At 45.7% G+C, this 12,646-nt stretch overlaps 1 protein-coding gene across 2 annotated transcripts in view; it reads right to left on the bottom strand.

Annotated features, from left to right (window-relative positions):
• Positions 1-12,646, bottom strand: part of LOC144888601 (uncharacterized) — a 30,061-nt gene that overhangs the window by 16,438 nt on the left and 977 nt on the right. The window contains exon 2 of one of the 2 annotated variants that reach the window (XM_078767124.1): positions 1,879-2,084. In XM_078767124.1, the coding sequence (XP_078623250.1) occupies positions 1,879-1,945 (67 nt within the window). In that variant the 5' untranslated portion in view covers positions 1,946-2,084. Of the gene's footprint in view, positions 1-1,878; positions 2,157-12,646 lie in introns of those variants that run through there. The other variant, XM_078767123.1, reaches the window with a different exon arrangement.

Below are 12,646 nucleotides of genomic sequence, written 5' to 3'. Positions count from 1 at the left end.
GGATAATGATGATAATATGGATAATGCTGATAATAGGGATACTGATAATGATGATGATAATAGGGATAATGATGATAATAGGGCTAACGATGATAATAGGGATACTGATAATGATGATGACGATCATGATGATAATAGGGATAATGCTGATAATAGGGATACTGATAATGAATATGATGATCATGATGATAATATGGATAATGCTGATAATAGGGATACTGATGATGATGATGATGATAATCATGATGCTAATATGGATAATGCTGATAATAGGGATACTGATAATGAATATGATGATCATGATGATAATATGGATAATGCTGATAATAGGAATACTGATAATGATGATGATAATAGGGATAATGATGATAATAGGGCTAACGATGATAACAGGGATAATGATAATGATGATCATGATGATAATAGGGATAATGAATATAAATCGGGATATTGATGATAATGGTGATGATGCTGATAAAGATGATGCTGATGATGATAATGAATATGATGATCATGATGATAATATGGATAATGCTGATAATAGGGATAATGATGATGATGATAATATGGATAATGCTGATAATAGGGATAATGATGATGCTGATAATAGGGATAATGATGATCATGATGATAATAGGGCTAACGATGAAAATAGGGATACTGATGATACTGGTGATGATGCTGAAAATGATGACGATGATGCTGATAATGATGATGCTGATAATGATGATGATCATTATGATAATGCGGATAATGTTCATAATCAGGATACTGATGATCATGGTGATGATGCTGATAAAGATGCTGCTGCTGCTGATAATGATGATGATGATCATGATGATAATATGGATAATGCTGATAATAGGGATAATGATATTGATGGTCATGATGATAATATGGATAATGCTGATAATAGGGATACTGATAATAATGATGATGCTAATAGGGATAATGATGATCATGATGATAATAGGGCTAACGATGATAATAGGGATACTGATAATGATGATGATGATCATGATGATAATAAGGCTAACGATGATAATAGGGATACTGATGATCATGATGATAATAGGGCTAACGATGAAAATAGGGATCCTGATGATATGATGATGATGATGATAATAGGGCTAACGATGATAATAGGGATACTGATGATCATGATGATGATGCTGAAAATGATAATGACGATGATGCTGATAATGATGATGATCATTATGATAATACGGATAATATTGATAATCGGGATACTGATGATCATGGTGATGATGCTGATAATGATGGTAATAGGGATACTGATGATGATGGTGATGATGCTGATAATGATGGTAATAGGGATAATGGTAATAAGAGGGATACTGATGATGATGATGATTACGATGATTACGATGATGATGATGCAGATACTGATGATAATGATGATGATGATTGATGATTATTATGACTCATGCAGGAGCTTGTACGCATAATCCACGCAGGACAAAACGATATCAACTTAGTTTATGGCATTTGACGCGATCGTCACATCGGGTCAAATGTCATCGTCACATCGGGTCATCGTCACATCGGATCACGAGTCAGGTGATCTGATGGGAACAGGATGTGCCGTGAAGATTGCGGAATCTTTACACCGTACTTTTCATGAGGAAGCAGTTTCGTTCATCAAAAAGATTTCGAACATAATTAACATCAACCCTGATTCTTTCTTTATAACAACCCAAGATCGCACTTTCACATTACATCATTCATCACAGTATCTGCAGGACCAAATAACTGGTAGATGGAGCACGAGCACCAAGAGCGCATGGTCGAAGCATCAGGTACAACAATGAGAATATTTAAATGAATTGAGCGTACAGGTACAGGTACCTTACTTACTTCCCAGGTCTACATTCAGTCCAACAGCCAAGTGCACGGACAGCACCACGCACAGCAATGGAAGCATGTCGACTCGTTCTTTCCTTCTTGCTCTACAGTAGTTGTCTTCCGTAATGATCGTTCACTTTGTGCTTTGTCTGTATCAGAAACCGTCGACGTGTCTCGTCCTCAGGTGCGCACGGAGTGACGTTCCTCTACCTTGGGGACTTGGGGCGGGTGCGATGTGCAACAGAATGTTTACGAACAGGTTGGTTTGGTTTGAAACGAGATTTTCATTTGAATCCTTTTTGGCTTTTCGTGTTTACAATTCATGGGATTGTGGGTGCGGTGAGGAAATTCCCTGATTGCGTAAATAACCCTCAAAGCCTTTTCAAAGCACTTTACACGACTCTGCACGAACAAACACCCACACACACAAATACAGTAAAACAGCGATGGACTTAAAGATACTTTCATTAAAAAGTTCAAAATATTGCAAGAGAGCTCATCAAGTCAACCATGTGCAACACATTCATTCGTTTGTTGTTTTATACTTTCATTTACAAATGTTTACTAACATAATTTTTTTTATTGCGCTATTCATTTTGAGGGTACTACTATTACTACAACAACCACTACTATGCTACGACTACTATATTACTACTACTACCAATACTACCATGTTGTTTTATACTTTCATTCACAAATGTTTGCCAACATTTATTTTTTTACTAGCAGAAGTACCCGGCATTGCCGGGCGGGGGAGGGGGGGGAGAGGGAATGGGAGGGGAGGGGAACGGGGGGGAGGGGGGAGGGGAACGGGGGGGAGGGGGAGGGGAAGGGGGGGGGAGGGGGGAGGGGAAGGGGGGGGGAGGGGGGAGGGGAACGGGGGGGAGGGGAACGGGGGGGGAGGGGAACGGGGGGGAGGGGGGAGGGGGAGGGGGAGGGGAACGGGGGGGAGGGGGGAGGGGAACGGGGGGGAGGGGGGGAGGGGAACGGGGGGGAGGGGGGGAGGGGAACGGGGAGGAGGGGGGAGGGGAGAAGAGGGGGGAGAAGAGGAGGGGAGAAGAGGGGGGGAGGAGAGGGGGAGGGGGAGTTGGAGGGGGGAGGGGGAGGGGGGAGGAGAACGGGGGGAGGGGGGAGGGGAACGGGGGGAGGGGAGGAGAGGGGGGAGGGGAGGGGAGAAGGGGGGGGGGATTACCCGGCATTTCCGGGTGGGGAAGAGGAGGAGAGGGGGGGGAGGGGAGGAGGGGAGAAGAAGGGGGGGGAGGAGGGGAGCAGAAGGGGGGGAAGTACCCGGCATTCCGTGTATAAACGTGAGGAAGAAGAGGGGGGAGGGGGAGGGGAGGAGAGGGGGAGGAGGGGGAGGGGGAGGGAGGGTGAAGTGGAGGGGAGGGGGGAGTGAGGAGGGGGGAGGGGGGAGCGGGAAGGGGAGGAGAGGGGGAGGGGAGGGGGAAGAGGAGGGGGGGAGGAGGGAGGGGAGGGGAGGGGGGAGAGGAGGGGGAGGAGGGAGGGGAGGGGAGGGGGGAGAGGAGGGGGAGGGTGAAGTGGAGGGGCGGGGGGAGTGAGGAGGGGGGAGGGGGAGTGGGAGGGGGGAGGGGAGGAGAGGGGGAGGGGGAGGAGGGAGGGGAGGGGAGGGGGGAGAGGAGGGGAGGGGGGAGAGAAGGGGAGGGGAACGAGGGGAGGGGGGAGAGAAGGGGAGGGGAACGGGGGGAGGGGGGGGAGAGGGGGAGGGGGGGGAGAGGGGGAGGGGAGAAGAGGGGGAGGGGGGAGGGGGAGGGGAGAAGAGGGGGAGGGGGAGGGGAGGGGAGGGGGAGTTGGAGGGAGGAGGGGGTGGGAGAGGGGAGGGGAACGGGGGGAGAGGGGGGAGGGGAGAAGAGGAGGGGGGAGGGGAGGGGGAAGAGGAGGGGAGGGGAGAGGGGGAGGGGAGAAGAGGGGGGGGGGAGTACCCAGCATTGCCGGGCGTGGAAGAGGAGGGGGAGGGGAACGGGGGGGAGGGGAGGAGAGGGGGGGGAAGTACCCGGCATTCCGTGTATAAACGTGAGGGGGAGGGGGGAGGGCACGCGAATCGTCGAATCAGCGCGCTGCTCTGCCACCGATTCAGAATCCGTGTATAATATTCCTCGCTGAAAAAAAATATGGATCTAAAGATGAAAGAAAAAAAAACCTATGTGATGTGAATGGCAATGTTCCTCGCTGAAATGTGAAAAAACGCAATCGCGCGGCAAGGAACATCACGTGATCGCTCTGAGCGATCGATTGCAACTCTGCGTCGTGTCGTGGGCGTGGCCAACGTGACCTCATGCTCCTAGGTGATTGGCTAACTCGAGTTCGAGAGAGCCATAATACGCTACGTTATGGCAAAAAATATGGATCTAAAGATGAAAGGGAAAAAAACCTATGTGGTGTGAATGGCAATGTTCCTCGCTGAAATGTGAAAAAACGGAATCGCTTTTCGCTCTGAAATACGTTATACGTGCGAACGCGTAACTGAGTTAATGGCGGCAAGGAACATCACGTGATCGCTCTGAGCTCATCAGCGCGCTGCTCTGCCATTCCGGTCATAATATTCCTCGCTGAAATGCGCTGAGGTAAAAATATGGTTTAAAAATATTATGAAATAAATTTTTCGGTCGACCATGTTCTTCCCAGGCTCAATGGCCATGTTTGTGCCAAATATCAAGCACGTGAGCCTCTCCGTTTAGGAGTCTACCGGTAACATTACACACACACACACTGTGTTTTATATACTAGGGCATTGCCCGTACGTGGGTGCCCGTTCCTTGCCAATGCCCGTACTATATATATATCTAAAATTATATCCCCCCCCCCCTCTATTTACATGAAATGGTTTGGTCCATTCGCAACGACCACAGAACCCCCCCCCTCTATTTACATGCAATGGTTTGGTCCAAAGCGAACGGTTTGGTCCATTCGATGTGATTCGATGATTCGATGTGAATGGTTTGGTCCATTCGCAACGACCACAGAACCCCCCCCTCTATTTACATGAATGGTTTGGTCCATTCGCAAAGCCAAAGCGAACGACCACAGAACCCCCCCCTCTATTTACATGAATGGTTTGGTCCATTCGCAAAGCCAAAGCGAACGACCACAGAACCCCCCCCCCCTCTATTTACATGAATGGTTTGGTCCATTCGCAACGGCAAAGCGAACGGCGAACGGCTAAATCGCCATAGCTCGGTAAGTACTTGTCCGATTAATTTCAAACCTTGAAAAGGCACATCCTCGGGTCCCCAGCAATATACCTGGCAAGTTTCAAGTATATCGGACCGGTAGTTGTCGAGAAACAGCGGTCACAGACAAACGTACAGACGTACAGACGTACAAACGTACAAACGTACAGAGATTACTGGAATTATAGATAGATATAGATTGCCCTATTAATTTTGAGGGTATTAATTACTACTACTACTACTACTACAACTACTACCATGCTACTACTACTATACTACTACTACTACTACTACTACTACTACTACTACTACTACTACTACTACTACTACTACCACTACCATACTACAACTACTACTACAACTACTACCATGCTAATACTACTATACTACAACTACTACCACTATCACTACCATTCTACTACTACAACTACCGTATTGCAACTACGATACCTGCTACTATTACTACCATACTACTACTACAACTACTACCATGCTACAGCTGCTACTCATACTACTACAACTACTACCATGCTACTACTACTATTACTACAACTACTACCATGCTACTACTACTATTACTACTACCATGCTACTACTACTACTACTACTACCACCACTACTGGTCTACTACTACTACTATACAACTATACTACTCCCATACTACTATATCCATACTACTACTACTACCACTTCCGTATTACTACTACCACACTACTACTACTTATACCATGTTACTACTACCACACTACTACTTATACCATGCTACTACTACCGCACTACTACTACTTATACCCTGCTACTACTACTATTACTACTACCATGCTACTACTACTACAACTACCGGTTACTACTACTACCGTACTACTACAACTATACTACTACCATACTACTATATCCATACTACTACTACTACCACTTCCGTATTACTACTACCGCACTACTACTACTTATACCATGTTACTACTACCGCACTACTACTACTTATACCATGCTACTATTACCGCACTACTACTACTTATACCCTTCTACTACTGCCACACTACTACTACTTATACCATGCTACTACTACCGCACTACTACTACTTATACCCTTCTACTACTGCCACACTACTACTATTTATACCATGCTACTACTACCGCACTACTACTACTTATACCCTACTACTACTGCCACACTACTACTACTTATACCATGCTACTACTACCGCACTACTACTACTTATACCCTCTACTACTGCCACGCTACTACTACTTATACCATGCTACTACTACCGCACTACTACTACTTATACCCTTCTACTACTGCCACACTACTACTACTTATACCATGCTACTACTACCGCACTACTACTACTTATACCCTTCTACTACTGCCACGCTACTACTACTTATACCATGCTACTACTACCGCACTACTACTACTTATACCCGCTACTACTGCCACGCTACTACTACTTATACCATGCTACTACTACCGCACTACTACTACTTATACCCTTCTACTACTGCCACACTACTACTACTTATACCATGCTACTACTACCGCACGACTACTACTTATACCATGCTACTACTGCCACACTACTACTACTTATACCATGCTACTACTACCGCACTACTACTACTTATACCCTGCTACTACTGCCACACTACTACTACTTATACCCTTCTACTACTGCCACACTACTACTATTTATACCATGCTACTACTACCGCACTACTACTACTTATACCCTACTACTACTGCCACACTACTACTTATACCATGCTACTACTACCGCACGACTACTACTTATACCCTTCTACTACTGCCACACTACTACTACTTATACCATGCTACTACTACCGCACTACTACTACTTATACCCTGCTACTACTTCCACACTACTACTACTTATACCATGCTACTACTACCGCACTACTACTACTTATACCCTTCTACTACTGCCACACTACTACTACTTATACCATGCTACTACTACCGCACTACTACTACCTATACCCTGCTACTACTGCCACACTACTACTACTTATACCATGCTACTACTACTATTACTACTATCATGCTACTACTACTACAACTACTGGGCTACTACTACTACCGTACTACTACAACTATACTACTACCATACTACTATATCCATACTACTACTAATACCACTTCCGTATTACTACTACCACACTACTACTACTTATACCATGCTACTACTACCGCACTACTACTACCGTACTCCTCCTACTACTATTACTACTACTACGACTACTACTACTACTACTACCGTAGTACTACTATTGTATGACTATTTCCATACTACTACTGCTACTACTGTACTAATACTACTACTACTGTACTAATATCAGTAGTACTAGGATGGTAGTAGTACTTGGACGGTACTAGTAGTAGCATTGGTGGAAGTAGTACTGTTGTATAATCTACTGCTATAGTACTACTATTACTACCAGATAACTATTAATACGACTACAGTACTACTACTACTTTATGGGATCCAAGTATGTATTGCCACTTTCTTGTAGGGTCGGCTGAGGAAAGCTTTTGGCTCAAGTCTTTCACAAACCGGTTGGCCAGTGCAACGGAAGATGGCACGAATTTGTAATTTGTTCAGCGTGCGAGCGATAACTCGCCTACTCTTCGCGAAAGACACCGTGGGATCTTTGATGTCCACCACCAACCAGCATAACATGGCAGTCGAACAGTCCTCTAACTTAACTTTGATGCCTCGACGTGCATATGAAATACTAGGGTGACAGTTTATACTTGGGTCAAGATTCTAACTCAGATGAGACACCTCAGTCTACCTGAAGACTCTCATGCCAGCCATAATTTCGAACAACATGAAAATTCAAGTTGAACTGCAACCCAAACGGTCAGTACACTTGTCAATGATAATGTTGATATATATATATATATATACACACACACTACATGATAAAAAGTATGCGGACACCCCTTTTAATTAGTGGATTCGACTGTTTTAGCCACACCCATTGCTGACAGGTATATATAAAATCAAGCACACAGCCATGCAATCTCCATTGACAAACATTAGCAGTGGCATGGGCTGTACTGAAGAGCGAGGTGACATTCAACGTGGCACCGTCATAGGATGCCACCTTTCCAACAAGTCAGTTCGTCAAATGTCTGCCCTGCTAGAGCTGCCCCGGTCAACTGTAAGTGCTGTTATTGTTAAGTGGAAACGTTTAGGAGCAACAACAGCTCAGCCGCGAAGTGTTAGGCCAACACAAGCTCACAGAAAGGGGCTGCCGAGTGCTGAAGCGCGTAGTGCGTAAAAATCGTCTGTCCTCGGTTGCAACACTCAGTACCGAGTTCCAAAATGCCTCTTGAAGCAACGTCAGCACAACAACTGTTCGGCGGGAGCTTCGTGAAATGGGTTTCCATGGCTGAGCAGCCGCACACAAGCCTAAGATCACCATGCGCAATGCCAAACGTCTGCTGGAGTGGTGTAAAGCTCGCCGCCATTGGACTCTGGAGCAGTGGAAACGCGTTCTCTGGAGTTATGAATCACACTTCACCATCTGGAAGTCCGACGGACGAATCTGGGTTTGGCCGATGCCAGGAAACCCGACCTGCCCAGATGCATAGTGCCAACTGTAAAGATTGGTGGAGGAGGAATCATGGTATGGGGCTGTTTTTCATGGTTCGGGCTGGGCCACTTAGTTCCAGTGAAGGGAAATCTTAACGCTGCAGCATACAATGACATTCTAGACGATTGTGTGCTTCCCACTTTGTGGAAACAGTTTGGGGAAGATCCTTTCCTGTTTCAGAATGACAATGGCCCCATGCACAAAGCGAGGTCCATACAGAAATGGTTTGTTGAGATTGGTGTGGATGAACTTGAGTGGCCTGCACAGAACCCTGACCTCAACCCCATTGAACACCTTTGGAATGAATTGGAACGCCGACTGGAGCCAGGCCTAATCACCCAACATCAGTGCCTGACCTCACTAATGCTCTTGTGGCTGGATGGAAGCAAATCCCCACAGCAATGTTCCAACATCTAGTGGAAAGCCTTCACATAAGAGTGGAGGTTGTTATAGGAGCAAAGGGGGGACACACTTCATATTAATGTCCATTATTTTGGAATTAGATGTTCAATGTTCGGGTGTCCACATACTTTTGGTCATGTAGTGCATATACAGTGCATTCAGAAAGTATTCAGACCCTTCACTTTTTTCACATTTTGTTATGTTGCAGCCTTATGCTGAAATCGTTTAACTTCATTTTTTCCCTCATCAATCTACACTCAACACCCCATAATGACGAAGAGAAAACAGGATTTTAGAAAGTTTTACAAATTTATTAAAAAGAAAAAACTGAAATGTCACATTGACATAAGTATTCATACCCTTTGCTATGACACTTGAAATTTAGCTCAGGTGCCTCCCATTTCTCTTGATCATCTTTGAGATGTTTCGACACCTTGATTGGAGTCCACCTGTGGTAAATTCAATTGATTGGACATGATTTGGAAAGGCACACACCTGTCTCAATAAGGTCTTACAGCTGACAATGCATATCAGAGCAAAAAATATGCCATGAGGTCGAAGGAACTGCCTGCAGAGCTCAGAGACAGAATTGTGTGAAAGACACATGAAAGCCCGCTTGGAGTTTGCAAAAAAGCACCTAAAGGACTCTCAGACTGTGAGAAACAAGATTCTGTGGGCTTTCATGTGTCTTTCACTGAGGAGTGGCTTCCGTCTGGCCACTCTGCCATAGAGCCCAGATCAGTGGAGTGTTGCAGTGATGGTTGTCCTTCTGGAAGTTTCTCCCATCTCCACACAGGATCTCTGGAGCTCAGCCAGATTGACCATCAGGTTCTTGGTCACCTCTCTTACCAAGGCCCTTCTCCCCCGATTGCTCAGTTTGGCCGGCGGCCAGCTCGAGGAAGAGTCCTGGTTGTTCCAAACTTCTTCCATTTAAGAATTATGGAGGCCACTGTGTTCTTGGGAACCTTCAATGCAGCAGAGAATTTTTTTGTAGGCTTCCCCAGATCTGTGCCTCGACACAATCCTGTCTCTGAGCTCTGCAGGCAGTTCCTTCGACCTCATGGCTTGGTTTTTGCCCTGATATGCATTGCCAGCTGTGAGACCTTATATAGACAGGTGTGTGCCTTTCCAAATCATGTCCAATCAATTGAATTTACCACAGGTGGACTCCAATCAAGGTGTAGAAACATCTCAAAGATGATCAAGAGAAATGGGAGGCACCTGAGCTAAATTTCAAGTGTGATAGCAAAGGGTCTGAATACTTATGTAAATGTGATATTTCAGTTTTTTATTTTTAATAAATTTGCAAAACTTTCTAAAATCCTGTTTCTCTTTGTCATTATGGGGTATTGAGTGTAGATTGATGAGGGAAAAAATGAATTTAAACGATTTCAGCAAAAGGCTGCAACATAACAAAATGTGAAAAAGGTGAAGGGGTCTGAATACTTTCTGAATGCACTGTGGACTGAAATAAACCACCACCAACAAGCTCAACCGACACCGTTCGACGAGCCTCCATAAACGTCCTCCATATCCAAAGTGAGCCTTTCAAGGCAACCTGGGCCACTCCGTCACACATCCTCCTTCTTTCTGTCCCACACACTCCAAGCCGAGCAAGAAATGCAGAAGAGGAATTGCCAATATACCCTCGACACCCCACCTCAAATGGCTGACAAGAAACTCGCCAACCCTTCTCACGACACTCTGCCTCCAGCTCACTGTACTTTCCTCTCTTCCTCTCGTGCACCTCCTCCATGTTCTCTTCCCAAGGTACAGACAATTCCCCGAAGATGACCTATCTTGTTGCACCTGACCAGATGACAATGTCAGGCCACAACCTTGTCACACAGATCTCCTCTGGGAATACCAATTGTGGCTTTAGGTCTGCCACCACCTGCCAATCACAAGCATCTGACAGCCCTCTTACTTTCCACCTCCTCCTCTTTCTACCTCTTACCACTTGGCCCTCTTTGACAAACAACACCTCTCCCCCATCGGTCTCCTTCTCCACTCTTCTCTACTCTCTCTCTCTCTCTCTCTCTCTCTCTCTCTCTCTCTCTCTGTCTCTGTCTCTGTCTCTCTCTCTCTGTCTCTGTCTCTGTCTCTCTCTCTCTCTGTCTCTCCACCTCCTGCACCACCACCGCCAGCACCTGATCATGTCGCCACCTGTATCTTCCTGCTGCCAATGCTACTGAACATGCACTCAGTGCATGCTGCACCATTCCCAAACCTCCACACAAATAACATCTCTCCTCCTGCAACAACCCCCACAATCTCAGGTTTACTGGTGACGGAAGCACATCATACTTTGCCCACAACAGGAAATTCAACAATATTGGCTCCATCCTCCAAATCTCTTGCCACATTGTTGTGTAAGACACGAGTCCAGGCCATAAAAGGCATCGAAGGCTCACCAGGGTTTTGCAGAAAGGATGTCGGTGGATTCAAGTTCAGTCCCATTCTCGTTACCAGTTTGTTGTGTCGTAAAGTATTCCAAGAATGAAGAATTCAGTAAGGTCCAACTGTTTTATTCAATCCAACATTGGACGCACGTCCCATTTTCAATCCTCTCCATGCTCCGTCCTTTACCCGGAACTCCTCCTCCTCTTGGCCACGTCCCCTCTAGCGTACCTTCTCTGCACAACACCACCTACTTCAACATCCTGACCCGCACACCTTCCCACCTAGTCCAAGCACCTTGCTGTGCCTGCCTGACTGCTTTCACATATCTCCCCTTCCTCTTCCTTTCTTCTCAACTCCCTCTGAACCATCTTCCTCCTCTCTTTCACACATGCCTTTCCCCATCGCTCATGCTCCATCCACCCCAAGCCATGCTTCCCGTGCTGTACCATCCCCATGACCTCCTCCTGTTGCAACCGCTCCTCCATCTCGTCCACCTCTGCTCTTGCATTCCACTTCCGACTTCCCTTCTTCTCTGGTAGAGCATTCTTTACCACTGCATCACTTGAATCCCGCAACATCATGAACTCCCGCACCCTCACCACCTTAAACTCCTCGGTTAATGATGTCAACGGAAACTGGAGTTTTCCACCCTGACCATATTATATATATATATATATATGTGTGTGTGTGTATTTATTATGTATCCCATTGCCTGTCCGAATTTCTGAGCCATCAGATTATATGTGAACTGCATATAGATTGTTTATAACTCTGCATATGTGATTTCTCCTGGCCATGGCTTCAAGTGTGATTTGTAATATTGCCTTCGATACCCATATGGCCCAATTGTTACCTTTATTCAATACATAACCCATTTACTAACGGTCCCTGCCATTGTTTAATACTCGTCTGAGGGAAATGTGGAGACATTTGAACGTACTATATATAATACTTATGGTGGGTGGTATGGAGAATACACCAGAGACAGACTTAAGAAGGCACCACCAGGTTTTAGAGGAGGGAGACAAGTTTGAAAGTTCATTCTTGAGATTGGACGGATGTTGTTTTCTGAATCTCCTGGGAGTAGACACATTTGAGGGTATACACATCTTACAGGTTATTCTCCTAATTTCTGCTAATTTCTGGAAGGTTCGAATTGGGTG

The sequence above is a fragment of the Myxine glutinosa genome, chromosome 13 (assembly GCF_964187855.1).
Source record: "Myxine glutinosa chromosome 13, kmMyxGlut1.1, whole genome shotgun sequence".
Lineage (NCBI taxonomy): Eukaryota > Metazoa > Chordata > Myxini > Myxiniformes > Myxinidae > Myxine > Myxine glutinosa.
Note: the sequence above shows the minus strand (reverse complement) of the source record. Positions and strands in the feature narration are given on the sequence as shown.